Below are 18,830 nucleotides of genomic sequence, written 5' to 3'. Positions count from 1 at the left end.
ATATTTTCTAGTAGCTGAACTCTGGGACCCAGAATTTAAAGCTAACTTCAAGTAAAGCTCATTAATATTGTGGTCTTGTCAGGTCAACTCTCATTTGCAATTGTTTTCCAGGATATGCAGTCACGAAAAAAAAGAAAAACCAAAACAGAAACAAAAACCTGCCAACAGTTTAATAGGATAGCACTTCTTCACTCCCACACAGAAGTCCTGCACCTTCCTATCATAGTCTCAGAGGCTGTGGATGGCTACCATTACAAGATTAGGAATGGACAGAATTATTAACTATCACCTTGCACAATTGAACAGTTACTGCCACAAAAAGCATTAACACTTTCTACACAAGACTGATGTTCGGTGATTTCCAAGAACATCTAGATATGGAAAGAATATAATTCAAGACAGAAAATTATTTTCTTAAACTGAGGTTTCATGATAAAACAAAACTGAATTTTAGTGCTGAATTAAAGTTACAACTGCAAGTGAATGTTAATCCAGTCTTAAATCTTAGATTAACCAACATAAATTTGTTAAAAGCTTCTCAAGCCATTTACTGTCACCAAATTTACACAGGGTTTATAACATTTAGGAGCGCCAATATCCCTATATCACCAAGAAGAATTTTCAGCAGCTTAGTAGTTGTGAAATAATGATCAAACACAACGTTACTGTTCCAGATTAATTAATTTTTGAAAGAATATATTATCTGCATGTGTTTACTCAGCATCACAGCTAAATACATCTGGTCATGTACTTGAAATTTTGCCCAAGTTAACCTAGAACTGGCAACACCATTCATCATATATGACTTTTTATTAAGACTTGCAAGGCAAGTCAGCATTTTCAGCATCAGATAAAACTATGATTACTCCATGGTAGTTTGTGGAATAATAAGCAGAACTCCCCCCTCTCTCTCCCCCTCCCTTAAAACTCCTCATTTTATAAAATAAGTTCCTTATCGGGAAATTTGCCTCACACCCAGTCTCTCGCAGTTGAGACACCCTTTGTGGAGGTTTCCATCCTAGTATAAAATAATGATTTAAAATATACATATGTAAATAATATAAGGGAAAACAAATTTAAAAATAAGTGTTTGCATTCTGTTGGGAAGTGCTGACTGATTCAGATAAAGCCAACAGATTACACAACAGCTATGGTATGTTGTTGGTGCTGTAATTTCAAAGCCTTTTGACTTTCTTTATGACAGGGGGAAAAAAGAAGCATCAATAAAGACAGAGAGCCATAAAAGTAGCTATAACATATGTCTTCATAAAAGCCACACATCAGTAAGTAGAATTCTAGGCAAAGAAAAAAAAATATGCATAGCCATCCGAAGACCATTTTAACAAACCCAAATTTTGTTGCCATAAACTGTGGAAGACACAGACAGGCTGGCTTTCTTCCAAAAATAAAATATTTAACTGCGTTTGGTGTCAAAAATTACAACAACTTGTAAGATTTACCAGAAATGATGAAGTATGTTTCTTCTCTTATTAAAGGCCAGACCATGGCTTATTGCTAACTGGGAAGAATGCCTCAGACAAAGAAGCATGACCTCATCTACATTTAAAAGCTTTCAGCATAGAGTTTTTATTTGCATTGTACAGGGGGAAATTCAAGCACATGTACTAAAGCTTTAGAAGCAAGTCAGCAAGTCTCCCTCATATTAGAACCTGCAGAATCTCTAGTAAGCCACATCTTTTACCTGGGGAATGGTGAAGAACATAAAAATATGTATCTTTATGATTTACCAAAAAACCTGACCAATTTCTGCAGAATGATATGACAAAAACCAAGATATTGATAAGATGTATATTAAAATCTCCTCAATACTTTGGTGGAAGGAATGACAGATGTACAGCTTTACAAACCAACACCTATTTCACTCGCACCCTTAAAGAACACTGCCTTTTCTAAAGATACAAGATTGCTTAAGGAAAAAAAAAATCATAATTTTTATTCTTATTATTCTAAGAATAATGATTTATTCTAGAACTAAAAAAAATTAAAAATGAAGGGTATAGCAATCTCAGTCTTCAATGCTTTCTTTAGTTTCCCTGAAACTCAAAGAAAAAGCAGACCCCTTAGAATCCTGTAAAAACATAGATTTAACAACATTGATGTAATACAGGTCCCTGCATGACAACTGAAAAACTCACTTAAAGACAAAAAGATACCACATGACACCAAAAAACCAATGAACTGTTTTGGGAGTCTCCACGTCTTGTAGAGAACACGTAGTACGTTGCTAAATATAATGTAGGGTAGCCAAAGCTACATGCACTTGAAAATACACCTGGAAAACAAGACAATACGATTGAATGCATGGTATTAACACCAAGAAGCCATAGTATGCATATTGAAGAAAGCGTTTACAATGAACAGAGGAGAGGTGACAAACAATTTCTTTAAGGAAATAAGAAAGCAGGCAATTGGTGTTGCAAACAACTACGACAGTAAGCCACAACAAAGCAGTCATTTATAACAGAAGCTCTGAAGAAAAAAGTAATAAGATACTGCCCTGACTCTGTTTAATTACCTAACATTCATGTTCATAAAAACAATTTCCAATGCCTGTTTTGGCTGGCCTGGATTCAGAAAGGGTTCTTGTAGTCCTATGAAGTCAACAGCTTGGAATTAACTGTGAAAACTTTGCCTAAATGATATACGTACCTTTGCCTAATATGAAGTTACATGATCAAAAAATTGAACTGGAAATGAAAATCATAAAAATATTTTATCAGATAGGGGAGTACCTGTTCTTTTTTTAATTACTATTTTTTAAGCCAACTTTTTTTTTGACCTTTGCAATATTTTTTTGTAAAATTACTTTCTCAAATACTCTGGATACTCTTCTTCAGGAAGATAGTATTTTTGGATGAAGTTACCACAAAGTATTTTTATTTTGTCACAAAAGCATGCAAAATATCACAAAGTGCTATCTATCATCAGTTACAGCACGTCTTCAATTAAATATGTGATTTCCCTTAATTCAAACAATATCCATAATCAAGCCCTGACCTGCAGAAGTCAAAAAGCTGACCAAAAACAAGCAATGAATTTACAGCAAACAAAAAAAACCAAACACACGCACCCCCCAAACATTTTAGGGTCCTCTTCCATTCCTAAGTGCATGCGTGCAGACACAGTTGCTGTGACCTACTGAATCATGAAATGGAAATTCAGCAGCCAAGGAAAAATTCTTCTGCAAATATTAACGGACTCCCAGTTGACTTCTTGCAATATCAATCTCAACTCTGTCCAAGAAATCATCTATTCAGCACTGTTGAAGGCATTTTCTACATAGGAATACATTAATATTTCTCTGTAGGAATACATGAATAAGCATACAATTATCAAAAACAAGTGCAAAAGCTTAGCTACACATTATCAAAAATACACCATGCTTAATACAGCCCTTTTTTCTTTTTAGAAACACATTTAAATCCTTTAACTCACAGCTTCTGCACTAGGCTCGATAACTTCAATTGAGTGATTTTACAGAAGTATTTTTTCAAAAAGAAATAGAACTCAGGGTTTAGAAATATTTGCTTGTATTTCTGTTTGACTCTTAAAACTGCATTTTATCTTTTGAATGAAGAAAACATTTTTAAATACCCTAAACTCTTTCGGCATGACCAAAGAAACAGAAATCTCTTGAAAATCCTTGTCAGTTTATACAATGATCCAGATACCAACAATTTAGGCACTCCTGTTCAAATAAGCCTTGTAACATAAACTTGATCAGAGACTGGGTTAGACTACCTCACTCAAGCATTCAGTTTGGGCTGGAACCTCAAGGGCTTTGCTGAAGCAAGTCTTAGACATTCCAGATAGCTTGAGAAATGAAGTTATAGAAGAAAAAAAGAGAAGACAGAAAAAAAAATACAAATTGTATATAGACTGATGCTCACTGGAAGGACTGCTGGGATTATTAACTCAAACACTTGTCAACCAATTTTATTTATTATTTATGCATAACTATCTTATTTGCATCATAAAAAATTACACAGCATCCCTATGAAAATGATGATTGTCAGTTACTATTTGGTCTGAGTTTTCATTCTAAAGCAATTTAAGAGGCATTAGTCACTGGAGCATTACGGTTTCATTTGGCCAGAGAGATATCAACTAGTTAATGTGGAAGTGTTGGGTAAAACACTGATTAATTTAGGTATTAATTACCTCAGCTAAATTTGCCTTACAGAAATAAATTCTAGTGAAGCAAGCTAAAGTAAATCAAATGCTAATAAGCCCAAGTCTATTTTAACAGTATTAATATAAGATGTCTTAACTTCATGCACACACAAAAACTGAGTTCATTCCAAATGAAATTGTTAGTTATGCTTCTGTTTTGGTTTTATATCTATGGCAACGGTAAATCATCAATTGAACTTCACTACTAAAGCATTTAGAGACAAGGGTGGGGAGGGAAGAGAGATTTTTACACTAAAAAGAACTCAAACTGAAAGTAGCACTGAAGAGTGGACAAAAGCTTGTACACCAACAACACAGTAAAAAGCTGCCTTTGAAGATGCACAGTCTTCTCCCCATTTATTTGTTCTGTCAACCAGCAGCATTCCTTCAAGCTCGTTTCACAAACCTCTCCCTCTCCACTTACACCTTTTCATGTCTGTTTTCCCCACTACTTTAATTGACTGTTGTAAAGAATTTGGGGCTGCTTTAATTCTTTGATATCAACTCATTTATTAGTACTTCCCATTCCATCAATTTTTCATATAAAGCATTTCATTACATTCAACATAGTGCAACTTATGCACTAAAATAAAAACAGTGGGGACAGTGAAGGTGTTGTAAGACATTTCATAGTCATAGACTTCTATACTCTATCACCATTAAATCAGACAAGCCTGATGGACAATTGTAAAATGGCAGGGACTTCCTCTCTCCATGCAGGAAAACTACAACACTGCCAAAGGGGACGTTGCTGAGGCAGCCTATTAAATGCCCAGAAATATATGCCTCCAGTCAGTGAACAGCTAATAAAGAGCTGTGCAAAGGAGGCCGTTATCTAAGCTCTTCCTGAATGAAAAGGATGGCTGCAACAGGAATTTGTCGGTGGGAAGCTGTAAAGACTCACCACTTGGACAAAGGCATAGCAATAGTGACCAGAGACAAACGTGGGACAGGAATCTTGTGTTTCAGCAGCAACTTCTAGAGAGTCATCGTTGTATTTCAGAGGGGGGAAAAAAAAAAACTAAAAACAGCACAGGGCCTCAGCTAACGAGTGCCAAAGCAGTCATTTTGTGCAAATACAGTACTAATACGCAATCCATTACCCTCACTTAATCTACACAACTGGATACAAATCATACATATGAACAACAGTGAAACCTACAAATTCTAATACTTTATTACTTCAATCTAGGCTTTTCAGACTTATCTTTAATACCAGAATATAATTATAGGTTGGCTGTGGGAAAAATCTAATTGAAAGGAAGCAAATGTGCTGGCCAAACCTAGTCATACCTCAGGCCAACTCCACAAACTCCCTGACAAAGAAAAGTCTACAAAAGAACCTAATGATTTGAGGTATTTGGAGGTTTCTTGGGATCTTACATAAGCAAATGCACAACCTTATCCCAAGTCCCTAACAAATTAAGTACGTTGCATCTCAGTTAAGGCTGAGTACTAATATAAACTTGTAAAACTAATTTTGTAAACCCATTTTGAAAACTTTCAAGAATCATGTAAAAACAGAACTGCATTTATCTGCAAGTTTTGGATATAAAAGCGAATCCAAGCCTAAGAGACCACAAGACGCTTGGGCTTTCTTAAGTTCAGAAGGCACAACCTGAATACCTGTTAATCTTCTGCCTGCCTTTTTCTTTGTGTGTATGATACAAGGTCACAAGGCCTACATTTTCACTGCAGATTGACTTACCTACAGTGTTTAGTTTTGCTCTGATGTGCTGCTTCAATATTGACATTAGGCAGCCTAAGTGCCTAGTGTAGCTACATTTCCTTCACGTACTTTAACATCCATCAGGTTTAATCATAAAACATCAGGATGGTTTATAAGTAACTTAAAGGTATTAGGAGGTTTACGATGCTGTAAATTATATCTGCCCTTGAGGGCTGCACTGATTTAATTTCTCAACCACTATGATAATCACATTTCTTTAAAAAACCTGCATGCACATAGCTAGCCTCAGCAAACAGCCAAAGATCAGCGTTGTTCCACAATAGCAAAAAGTTGTGTTGCACTGATACCTGCCAAAAGCTGAAAATGTAATCAAAGATGCACAGTTACTGAAGTTGTTAAATCTAAGTGATAATATTGAAGTGTCCGTTACAAAAGAACTTCCGAGTAGAAAGTAAGGCCTGTTGGCCCCATGACACTACAAGGAGAGGTCTGCTTGTAGTTTCAAGTAGAAGTGGATGTTCATGCACATCTGGCAGAGATGTGCCCGGTGTGTTTTCAAATGCCCATTAAAATGGCTACAAAATACAATATTATTTCCTCCCACAGATTGAAAAAGCTTCTTGAACAAGAAACAGCTTATCAGGCAAAAAAAGAGAAGGAAAGCAACAAGAAAATAGCTAAACTGAAAGAAGAATTGACTAAACTGAAATCCTTTGCTTTAATGGTGGTGGATGAACAGCAAAGACTTACTGAGCAGCTAAATCAACAAAGTCAAAAAATTCAAGAATTAACCACTTCTGCAGAACAAGCACATAAGAAACTGGCTTTTGCTGAAGCAAAAGTTCAAGAAGAGGAACAGAGAGGCAGCAGGCTGGAGGCTGAACTTCAAGCCCAAAGCAGTAAGATTTCCCAAGAGCAAGAAGCAATGATGGCCAAACTAACCAATGAAGACAGTCAAAATCGTCAGCTCCGTTTAAAATTAACTGCTCTTAGCCGACAAATTGATGAGCTGGAAGAGACCAATAAATCTTTACGAAAAGCAGAAGAAGAACTGCAAGACCTAAGGGATAAGATAAATAAGGGAGAGTGTGGGAACTCCACGCTTATGACCGAAGTAGAAGAACTACGGAAACGACTGCTGGAGATGGAAGGAAAAGATGAAGAGCTCATAAAAATGGAAGATCAGTGCAGAGAACTTAATAGAAAGTTAGAAAAAGAAGCATCACAGAGCAAGAACCTTAAAGGGGAAGTTGACAAACTCAACAAAAGAATTATGGAGCTAGAAAAATTGGAAGATGCTTTCAACAAGAGCAAACAGGAATGCTACTCCCTGAAATGCAACCTAGAAAGAGAAAAAATGTTAACAAAGCAGTTGTCCCATGAGCTGGATGGCTTAAAAGCTAGAATTGGCGAACTTGAAGCAATTGAAAGTAAGTTAGAAAAAACTGAGTTTACGCTTAAAGAAGATTTAACAAAGCTGAAGAGTCTAACAGTGATGCTTGTGGACGAAAGAAAAACTATGGGTGAAAAAATAAAGCAAACAGAAGAAAAGCTGCAAGCTGCAACTTCTCAGCTTCAGGTGGAACAAAATAAAGTGATGTCCGTTACAGAAAAACTAATCGAGGAAAGTAAAAAGGCACTGAAATCAAAATCTGATGCAGAGGAAAAAGTGTCCAGTGTTACAAAAGAAAGAGATGAACTGAAAAACAAGCTCAAAGCAGAAGAGGAGAAAGGAAGTGATCTTGTTTCCAAAGTGAACATTCTAAGAAAGAGACTTCAGTCACTGGAAGCTGTTGAAAAAGAGTTTCTTAAAAATAAACTTAAGGAGAGCACTAAATCCAGCACCTCCTTGCAGCAGGAGAACAATAAAATCAAAGAGCTTTCTCAAGAAGTTGAGAGGCTTAAGCAGAAGCTGAAAGAAATGAAGGCCATAGAAGATGATCTTATGAAAACTGAAGATGAATTTGAGTCTCTAGAACGAAGATATGTCAATGAACGGGACAGAGCCAAGCTCCTATCAGAGGAGCTGGAGGCTGTGAAAATGGAATTGGCTAGGTATAAATTAACAGAAAAGGCAGAGTCTAATCAAGAGCAGCGTCTTTTTAAGAAGCTCAAAGAAGAGGAAGCTAAATCAAGTCATCTTTCCAGAGAAGTAGATGCACTGAAAGAGAAAATTCATGAATACATGGCAACAGAAGACCTAATCTGCCACCTCCGAGGTGATCATACAGTCCTACAGAAGAAACTCCTCCAGCAAGAAAACAAGAACAGGGAGTTAGCAAGAGAAATGGAAAGCCTCACAAAAGAATTGGAGAGGTACAGACGCTTCAGCAAGAACTTCAGGACTGGTCTCAATGGAAGGAGAATTTCTGATTTGCAAGTTTTTTCTAAAGAAGTCCAGACAGATCCAGCAGACAACGAACCACCCGATTACAAAACCCTCATGCCTTTAGAGCGAACAGTCATAAATGGGCAGCTATATGAAGGCAGTGATAATGAGGACAAAGACAACAATGAAGAGGAACAAACAGTATCTTTCAAAAGCAACTCATCCATTGCAAATGCCGTGAACAAAAAATTATGGATCCCTTGGATGAAGTCCAAAGAGAGCCACCCTCAAAACGGAAAGATTCATACAAAGCAAAACGGAAACTGTGCACAGACCGGAGACCTAGTGCTAAGCCATACCCCTGGCCAACCTCTTCACATAAAAGTAACTCCAGACCATGGACAGAACACAGCAACACTTGAAATAACTAGTCCTACCACTGAAAGTCCTCACTCCTACACAAGCACAGCAGTTATACCCAATTGTGGCACTCCAAAGCAAAGAATAACCATTATTCAAAACGCCTCCTTAACACCTGTAAAGTCAAAAGCAGCAGAAGGTTACATGAGCCCAGAGCAAGTAATGTCTCCTATTACTATGGCTACTTTTGCAAGATCTCAAACTCCTGAATCATGTGGTTCTTTAACTCCTGAAAGAACAATGTCCCCTTTGGCTTTACCAGGCTCAAGCTGTCAGGAACAAATACTCTCCTCGGAGCCTCTGGAAATGGGAGCCAAGCATGCCGTTTTCAGAGTATCCCCAGACAGGCAGTCCTCATGGCAGTTTCAGAGATCTAACAGTACGGGATCAAGTGTAATAACTACTGAGGATAACAAAATCCACATCCATTTAGGAAGTCCTTATGTCCAAGCTCTCACCAATTCCAAGCCCATCAGCCCTTGCAATCCGGTGCAAGACAGCAGAACTCCAGCACTAACTAATGGCCTACCCAGTAAGCCCACCAATAAAATCACCAGCAGTATTACTATCACACCAACAGCCACTCCTCTCCCACGGCAATCACAAATTACAGTAAGTAATGTCTATAACTGACCCCCATCCATGCTGTGACACCCTTACCAGCAACCCATCCTATTTTTCATCCCAGCAAGAATTATTTGGAACAGCCCCTTTACTTTGGGAGAGATCTGTGCATGAACTATACAACAGTATATGGAACTAACGTTAAGTTTTGCCTGCTTAGTGTTATCAAGTGTGCACTTACTGTATATCTTCTCATTGAAATACAGTTATGTAAAATATTTAGTCTTGCACTTGTATAAATGCATCTTTATGTATTTCCATTTTCAAAATAACTCGCATTACTTTTGACTGCAACTTGCCTTGGTAAAATATTTTAACATTACAAAAACAGTAAATAATTGATTATTTTTATCATTGCTTGCAGAATATTTTTGTTTGTTTTGTGTGTTTTGTATTTTTTTGCATGTACAGTAGAATTTGAATTAAGCCATAATATTGCCTGCTAACTTCAGATAAGACTTGATTCATCATCTTCCCTGTTATTTCCCAACTCCTCCTAGCCCCCTCATTTCAGATAATTATCAGTACATCACACACAAACACTCAAAATATTATGTACTATATCTTATTACAAATTTATGATGCATACATGATATGGTCCAGAGCACAATCATCACTTTTCCTCCTCATGTTTTTTTTAAACTGTTTGGTTAAAACTCTTTTCAAACCTTCCTATAAGCCCTTTTTTTAAGTGAACTGAGTTCAGAAGCTTATACCACAAAATGATTCTCCCCAAACAAGGCAAGCATTTTTTTCCAATGCAACAGAAAAACTGCTATCATTTTAGGTACACCGCAAAACAATAAACAGCAACACTCAAATTCCTAGAGGATAACTCAGAAGAATGGATTCACATATAATATTCAAATTTCATCTAAGCTCCTAGCCATCAGTTCAACATACAAATAAGTCACACAGGTACACTGAAGAAGCAGCAATATTAGCGAACTATGGCACACCTTCACGTTTTTCACATAATAGGCAGAGAAAGCTTGACAGAAGCATTAAGAAGTAGTACTAAACCAACTCTCCAAACATGTACGCCTCTAGAACTATGGTACATAGGAGTGCCATACAGAATGGACAAAACAGGTTAAGGCATTTCCATGATGAATACAGCATCAGTACCTAAGAAAAAGGACAGAAACACAAGCAATGTTGCGCTTTACACATGTGCCAAGCAGTCAATCCTAACCTCCCAGAAAATATCAGTAGTAGCAGACCAACTTCACACAGAATGTAAATCAGCCCATAAGATCCGAAATGCACTTTCACGTGCCTCTTTTTCAAAAGCTGTAAACTGCAAATGTAAATTACAACAGCTGCTTCTTATTCTAAAAAGTTAAATGCCTATGTATCTTATGTTTTGGGGGGGAGGTATTTAAAAAAAAATTCAACCTCCTTATCAACAAGGAAGTTTGCAAATAAGCAGAAAGTCCCTATTCACTAAAACCATATCTCTATTCTGTTTACTTTATCTGGTGAAAAAAAATAAATCATTTCTGCAGTATAACTTAGCAACTGATTCAGCAAAGGACTTCGGCATATGCTTTCACATAACATGGGGACTTTTATCATTTTAATCCTTTAAAGTCCTTCCTGGGCAGGAATCTAAATTCTTACAACTGTAGGTAACAACTGATAACAGTTTCTATTGAAAAACAAAGCCCACCACCCACCCACACTTTTCTCAGTAAAACAATGGGAAGAAAAAATATTAACTTATAAGATATGTGATAGAAATGGTTATAACAAATGTATTACAGTTGAGCAGAGCCAATTTTAAAAAGACAAAATGTGGACCTGCACAAGCCTAGCTTAATGTCATGCTGATACAACATCTCCTGAAGTTACTGGGCTTCATAAGTGGTTCTTCCCACTTGTTTTGTCTCAGTTTATCTCCACTGACTTCAAAAGTGAGATCTGACTAAGATCTGGGTCAGAAGTAGTACACAGTCTTATCCTGCAAAGCAAAATTTGGCTCCCACCAACTGCAGCAAAAGTTACTGATCAAGACAGCAGCCAGCACTCAGGCAAGTCAAGATTATAATAATCATTTTAAATAAAATACTTTTAGAGTGTGCTAATTATACGAACAAGTTACTTAACTGCATTCAGGTTGCACATTCTTAACCTCAGGGCTCATTCAAAATCAAAAAGTAGTCCATTCAAAACACATTCTCTGCACTTCTACTACATATCCTGCTGATCCATACCCAAGATCTCTGCAGGGACACATTACAGGCATGGTACTGAATAACTGTCTGAAGTACACCCTTGCCAGCCTACTAACAGACAGCGGAGTCTCCAAAAATTAAAGGATTAACAGTTGTCCTGCAGAAGCACTAATATTTTCTTCAGTTGGACTTCAAAATCTTGTAGAAAACCCCCAAACATTTCATTTCATACCTGCGCTACAAAATACATAGAAATGAGTTGATCATTAACCACCCGGCCATCTGTTACAATGCCTTGTAAAAGGAAAGCACAAACTGGGACATAGCAATAAGCACACTTAGTCCTTTGGACTATTATGAATACAAAACCTAGGTGAGAGAGTGCACACCACTTATAAGTTTAATTATTAAACAGAACGGTACTTCTGTTCCTGTCTTAACCCTTCACTGGTGATAGATTACCAGTAATTCTCCAATTAACAAAAGACAAAGGATGCAGCCACACATGACCATTAACTCCAAAATAAGAAGCATCACCATTGCCTGTAAATGAACTTGCTACGTTTCCTAAAAACACACCTTGATTAAGGGATGCTTATATACCCCTGCTGCTGAAACAATCTGTGTGTAGATCTTAACTGACTTCAGAGTGGAATTTTTGTCATTCATTTCAACAGATGAAAAATCAAATAATTATTTTGACTAAAAATAAGGTTTGCAGAACAAAACCTGTTCATCCTGTTCAAATTCCCAAGATCTAGTTCAAAGCACACAGCAGAGAAAATAAATATGTGGATATATTTGTTGAGAGCTGAAACTTACTCTAGTTGTATAAACAGAAATAAGTTAGCTGTAATATTGTCACAAAATAACAAATAGGAAGCATAGCATAATAATAATAAGCAAATTACCTATTTACAAATAAACCTCAAGTTGTTCAGACCACCATTCCATATTTCAGATTATTTCCATTTTGCTGAGTGGACATGTTCACTTACTTCCTTGGCAGACAAAGAAAAAACACCAGAGCAAGGAGAAAATTAAATGAGTTGTCTGCAAATTGATTTAAACACTCTGAACATCAAGCATAATCATACTAAAATTCAACCAAGCAAGGCAGCTTTTCTAGGAATTTCAAGCATTCCATAAATGGTAAGTATTGCTGTTAATTTGGAGGCTGAGACACTTGTTTTCAGCATTTGCCCAAAAGCCTAAAATCTGACAGGTACGTAATGATTCAATTAAATGTTAAAGGGAGATATGGTCACAAAGTAAGTAGCATATATCAGAGGGATTAAACTGTGAAAGAGAGCGTAAAAGCAGTTTTAAGCAGATCGTATCATCAACCCTTCTCGTTTCCAAAACTCTTAGGGAGCATTTTCGCTGAAGTCTGAAAATCTACCCTTTCCCCTGGATGTGGAGTTAAGTCCCCAGAAAAAGAAAGGGAGAATTAAATGGTAAAAAATGGCAGAAGTTATCAGCCCACTATCCTTTATATTTTCAGTTTTATTTCAGTGAGTGAGCAAAGGAACACAAGCAAGGGCAGCACAAAGTTCGGTGCTCAGCATTTTCAAGTCATTCTTTTTATGCAATTATATATTTCAGAAGAAATATTTGTAATTTTTGTCCTTACAGGGAGGATGGATGAGGGGAGGAAGGGAAAAGGAGAAAAAGAAAAAAAAGATGACAATAAGAAGCAATAATGTTATTTTAACAGCAAAGTGCCCATCCATCAACTGAGAAGTAGTATTTCAAGTTATTTAAAAACCTCCCTCAAGTAGCTAATTAAGAAATAGAATTGACAAAAAATTACAGGAGCATCCAGCCAATCTTGCTGATCCAAAGCACAGTAGATAATACAGTGTCTGGGGACAGAACGTAAGGCTGTAAAAAGAAAAAAGATCTGTATGTATATAAACATCTCATGCGAGGCTTAAGAAGGCATGCTCCCCACACTGGGGAAAAATAATCAGAAATGCACAGCACCACTTTCTTATTGAGATTGAATGGATGCTGCAGGGTTAGGCGATGGAAATGGAGTAACCATCTGCAGGATGACTTTGTCCCTAGGAAACAGACATTGAGACAGGCAAAACAAAAACTGACAACTGCCTAATCTCCAGGCTTAAGCAAAGACTACCAAAACATTACGTTACCAAGGAACAGAAGAGAAAAAGTTCTTATGGTTCAAGTACAGCACAAGTGGGTGCATAAAAACATTTTAAAATTAACACCAAGTACTGTAAGTGGGAAATTGCTCAAAAAAAAGACCAACCTCAAAAATTTCAGAAGCATGAAGTGTTTTCACAAACCTGCAGTCCCCATGATATAGCTGAATTCTCTTTGCTAGCACAACACCCAATGACCCACCATACTGTGGGCAGTCAGAAAGCCTCAAATATCAGAGCTGCCAACTGAACATGATTTTCCTCTGACCACTAAGAAAAGTACTCTTGGGAAACAGATTTTGTGTACAAGAAGAAAGAGCTGTTTTAATCAGTGACTCTCCACTTGCCAAACAGTGGCCTGACATCACAGGGTCTTCACATAGGGATGGACAAAAGAAGCTCCCTCCCCTCTCTTACCCCCACACCCCATATCACAAAATATTGCCCTTTCAGTTATGTTCAGGAAGGTAGCACTGCAAACCAGGTCAAGAAACTAACCTGGATTTTGAAAAAAAAACCCCTAACAAAAACAAACACACACACACACAAAACAAACAAACCAACCCCACCACACTCCACAAATCTTTATTAAAAAACCAGGATCCATTCCACAGCACAGCTCTACAGAAGAGCTACATGAGCATGACTCAAGGAGCAAGCAAAAAGGATGAGTACTTTATACTGGAATCACTGCCAAAGCCCTGGTCCCATCACCTTAGAAGCTACCACTATTGTCTGAGGAGATACAACCTAGCATGCAAATACATCACAAAGTACTCCAAATATACAACAAACATTCATCAGTCCCATTAACATCCTTCCAAGGTAGTAAGAAGAAATTACTCCTCTTTTAAGAGAGAAGTTAATTGACTTGTGCAAAATCACAGCAAGGCAGCTTCAATCGCGATTAGAAACCAGAATTTCTTATCCTTGATTGTCTCATACTCAAGCCATTATAGGTCATGTTTTATCCTGTAGAAACACCAATCTTGGTGGTAGAGGGTTTTTTCTAAATATAATTTTTATATACAGATAAAAAAACCTTTTACATATATATATATATGTATATATGTATTTAAAATAGAACTCTGATTAACACACCTTTAAATGTGGCCTTTACAGAAGAAAACAGCCTGCTCCCAGACAAAAGAAAAGCCATGATGGTAAAAGCAGAGGGTTCTTTCTCCTTCTCCATGCAGAACACATTTGGGTCCAACCTGGTTACCCCTGTATGCTTCTTTAACACATACATTAGCTAATACAGAAAAAATATACTCAAACCTTTTGAACAGACAACACAGATACTCAAGACATTTTCATGTTAAAGGGTATAAGCATAGTTCCACACATCTTTAAAAACTGCATACTTAGAAATACCCAAACACATATATCCCTTCCTGCCCACAATCTGTACAGAATAAAACCTGCTGCCAAGAATCTTACTCAACAAATGGCAGTGCAGCTTTAAACCAAGTGAATTGATAATCTCACACAGATTTGTAATACAATAATGTATTCTATAAAAACACTAACAGCTAAGCAACAGCAGAAACATTTAAGTGCCAGCACTACCCTCTCCTGGACAGAATTAATATTGCACTGTGTTTAGTATTCTTTAAAAAGGCCATACTACTATTCTTCTTATGGACTCTAGGTGCCCTAAGAAGGGGCCCGAGATCCCTCCTTGTTTCAAGGGGGAAAGGGAAGAGAATTAACAACAAGCAACGGTTCATTTCAGAGAACAGCTAGCTGCATGGTGATGTTGATCAACTAGTCCCAAGTAAATCCTTGTCCTAGGGGAGTTGACCCACAACATAAACTTACCTTTACCTGTATCTTGTCAATTATCTATTAAAAAATGAATCTTTAAACTATCTTATGTTTAAAAGATTACTGCATTTCTCATGAAGATATGTCCCAAGACAAGGAAGGCACATAACGGACTTTCAGTGATTAGGAATACAACTTCTGCCTCTAACTCTGTCCAATTGTGCTTCTTTTCCCCACCACTAGAAAGCAGATTTAAGCTTGGGTGTTCAGGAAATAGGACAGTAAAACATTTGGGTAAGAGTGCAAATCATGTCACATATATGGAAATTATTTCTAATATTAATATGACCTATTTGACAGAAAAATCTATATTATTGAAATAAAGAGTGCTGTAATAGGTCAAATATCAGCAAAAGAGTAGAAAGCGCAGAAAAGAGAGCTTAGAAGGGACCTCAGGACATTTTCCAGCCTATTCCCTTACTATAACTTGACTTAAACGCTTCCAAACAAATGCCTGGTTCATCCTGTTCTAAAAAACTTCTGCAATGCCAATTTCACAGTTACCCCAGGAATCTATAACAGGGCTGAAATATCCTTGCTATCAAGAATCTTGCTAATTTCAAAACAAAATTTCCTTTGCTGAAACTGTAATCCAGTATTCACTTTCCCAGCCCTCCAACTAGACTTCAAAATCTATTTTCTCTGCAACAGACTTTCACGTATTAGAAGACTATTATCATGACTTTCCTCAGTTTTGTTTCCTCCAGATTTAACACACCCAACTGCTTTCCCACTTAATATCTCAAGTACTACAACTGTACAGATTACTAATTATTTTCCCTCTGCGTAGCTGAGCTGTTTCTAATGGTGTGACAATGCAGTGCCCTAAGCCAGACAATACTCTGGCTAAGGTCTTACCAATGTTAGTAACTATAAGGATTATTTATACTGCTTCTGCTTATGCAGCTCAATATATAGGCATGCACACAAGTGGGTTGCATAAAAGGAAATGCAGCAAGTGAGAATTTCCCCTCTGGATTCCTAGAAGACAGATGCCAGGACCTAGTGAAAGAAAAGGAAATACCTGAATGCCCTGTGCAGTTGGTTTCTGAATACAGAAACTTCAGCCAAAACTGTCTTATTTGGAGACCAAAGGGAATATTCAGGTTTATCACTTAATCTTAAGCCAGTCTGCAAGTGAGAATGAGTTATGTTCTGACTGCATTCAATCACCCAGGAACAAACTTTGTCTGGCAAGAGGCACACTTGTGCACAGATACGTGGACTTCTGCCTAAAGGACCTTCAGCACCATCCCCTGGCCACTTTCACTAAAGTTGAAAATTATACTCTCTGTTGTTCAAATTTCTTCAGCTAAAAATTTAAGTGAAAAAGAACCTTATCTAAAGTTATTTCTCCTAGATTAAGTTCTACAATGGCTGTAGAAAGTGAATAAGAAAACTTATAGCAGAAGTACTATACGGGGGGCGGCGGGAATTAGGACCAAAGGCAGGAGAACTACTTGAACAGCACAGAAACAGACATATTTTCTCTCCTTGACTCCCACACACACACTTGCCTTAGCTCACTCCCCAGAAAGCCAGCATGTATTGTGGCAAAATACCTGATGGCCCATATAAATAACAGATAAGCCACCTCTGTGCCCATAGGAAAAACCCAAAGTTTGTATGGAATATATATCCTGATATTTCAGAGCATGCTATAACAGCTGACTTCCTGAAATTAAGAATAGCCATTTTCACAGTCACATGTAAAAATTCCACAACTGTCACCCACAGAGTGTTTGTTCCCCTCCCTGAAGTACCTGCTGTCATTCACTATAAAATAACAAACACGGACGCTGTATAGGAGTTCTCACTCTAACACCTTTTCTCCTGAAAATTCCTATACAGGTGATTGACATCTACTTCAGAAGTTAACTTAAAACTGATGAAGTTGAAATATCATTATGAAATTGCAGCTTGCTTGATTCTTAAATCATTGCTTGCTTTGAAAATGAGCTTTAACTGCTTATTTCTACAACCGTAAGCACTACTGACAAAACCTTCGGTATTTTCCGAGTCCAACACCTCAAGCTAATATGATGATGTTATATTTACAGACAGACATAGCACAATCGCATTTAAAAAATGTGGCTAGTTCAATGTCTTTGGGGTTGGTTGTCTTTGTTGCTGAAGTAATTATTTGCCTATATTTACTTAACTGTGTTTAGACCCATTAAGTAAAGGAAAACTGCACAACTACTCAGGTAGCTCCTGGGTAATATTTCATTTCTAGAAGTGTTTCAAGAGCATGGATGGGTACTCACAAGGGCTCTCTAGAACATGAAAGGCAGCTCAGCTTGGGTTTTGAAGGATAAATGTATCTTATTTCCTCTTCTAGTCTTGGCTAGGTCAGCATTTTAGTTCAGATTAGGAATAAAAGGCAGAGGAAAAAAGGAGAAAGGAGGTTGTAGTGAGGTGGGGCTCAGTCTCTTCTTCCAGATAACGGGCAATAGGATAAGGGGAAATGGCCTCAAGTTGCACCAGGGCAAGCTTAGATTGGATATTAAGAAAATTTTTTTCACCAAAAGGGTTGTTAAGCATTGGAATGGGCTGCCCAGGGAAGTGGTCGAGTCCCCATCCCTGGAGGTGTCTAAGGCAGGTAGACAAGGCGGTTTATTGGTGGGATGGCAGTGTTAGGTTAACAGTTGGACCTGATGATCTTAAAGGTCTTTCCAACCTAAACGATTCTATGATTCTATCACTTGGAAAGACAGCAAATATAAAAAGTGGCCTAGAGATGGGAACTCAAGGAGCCATAACTAAACAGCAACAATGAACACAGAGCCAGCAAATTCAGAATACAAGTGAGTATCAAAAAAGAATGGGGGAGACCGAAAATCCTTAATCTTGAAGGAGAAAACAAGTTGGTAGAAAGGGTGCATACATTTGAAGAGATTCTTGGTGTGCACACAGACTTCCCACATGCAGATAAAGAGTTAAAAATCAAATTGAAAAAGCCCACCAAAATCTATATATAGGGGTTTTTTTTTAGTCTTTCAGGTCTGCCCAAAAAACAAAACAGACATCGCAACACACATAGCCAATGTATCTGCTTACATGCCTCTACACGAAGTAGTTAGGAAGGAACTAAGAGGATTGCACAAGAATTTTCAGTACACGTACAACTAAACCAATGCAGAACTTGATATACAGTTACTTCCAAGTGCTTTCCAAACAATTCCCACATAATGCCATTCCCTCTTTACAGGTACATCTTACTGAAGCTTAAGCATTGATCTAGTCAACTGACCCAAAAATGTTCTTTTTACAACTCATACCCGAGATTCATATTTTGTCAAGTACCAAGTTTTAAAAAATAAAGTTTAGTCCTTGATCTAGCTACACACCTAATTAAACTCAAAAAGTTAAGTGTCAACAAGTGCTTTCCTTAAATT

The 18,830-nt window shown here is 37.3% G+C and overlaps 1 protein-coding gene across 1 annotated transcript in view; it reads left to right on the top strand.

The window, feature by feature from the left end:
• Window positions 1–18,830, top strand: part of FILIP1L (filamin A interacting protein 1 like) — a 90,801-nt gene that overhangs the window by 66,017 nt on the left and 5,954 nt on the right. Inside the window, exon 5 of the mRNA XM_009638521.2 lies at window positions 6,491–9,245. Coding sequence (XP_009636816.2) covers window positions 6,491–9,245 — 2,755 coding nt within the window. The remainder of the gene's footprint in view (window positions 1–6,490; window positions 9,246–18,830) is intronic.

This window comes from Egretta garzetta, unplaced genomic scaffold, assembly GCF_000687185.1.
Source record: "Egretta garzetta isolate BGI_Z169 unplaced genomic scaffold, ASM68718v1 scaffold465, whole genome shotgun sequence".
NCBI lineage: Eukaryota > Metazoa > Chordata > Aves > Pelecaniformes > Ardeidae > Egretta > Egretta garzetta.
The sequence above is the reverse complement of the archived record's forward strand: the minus strand, read 5'-3'. Positions and strand labels throughout refer to the sequence as shown.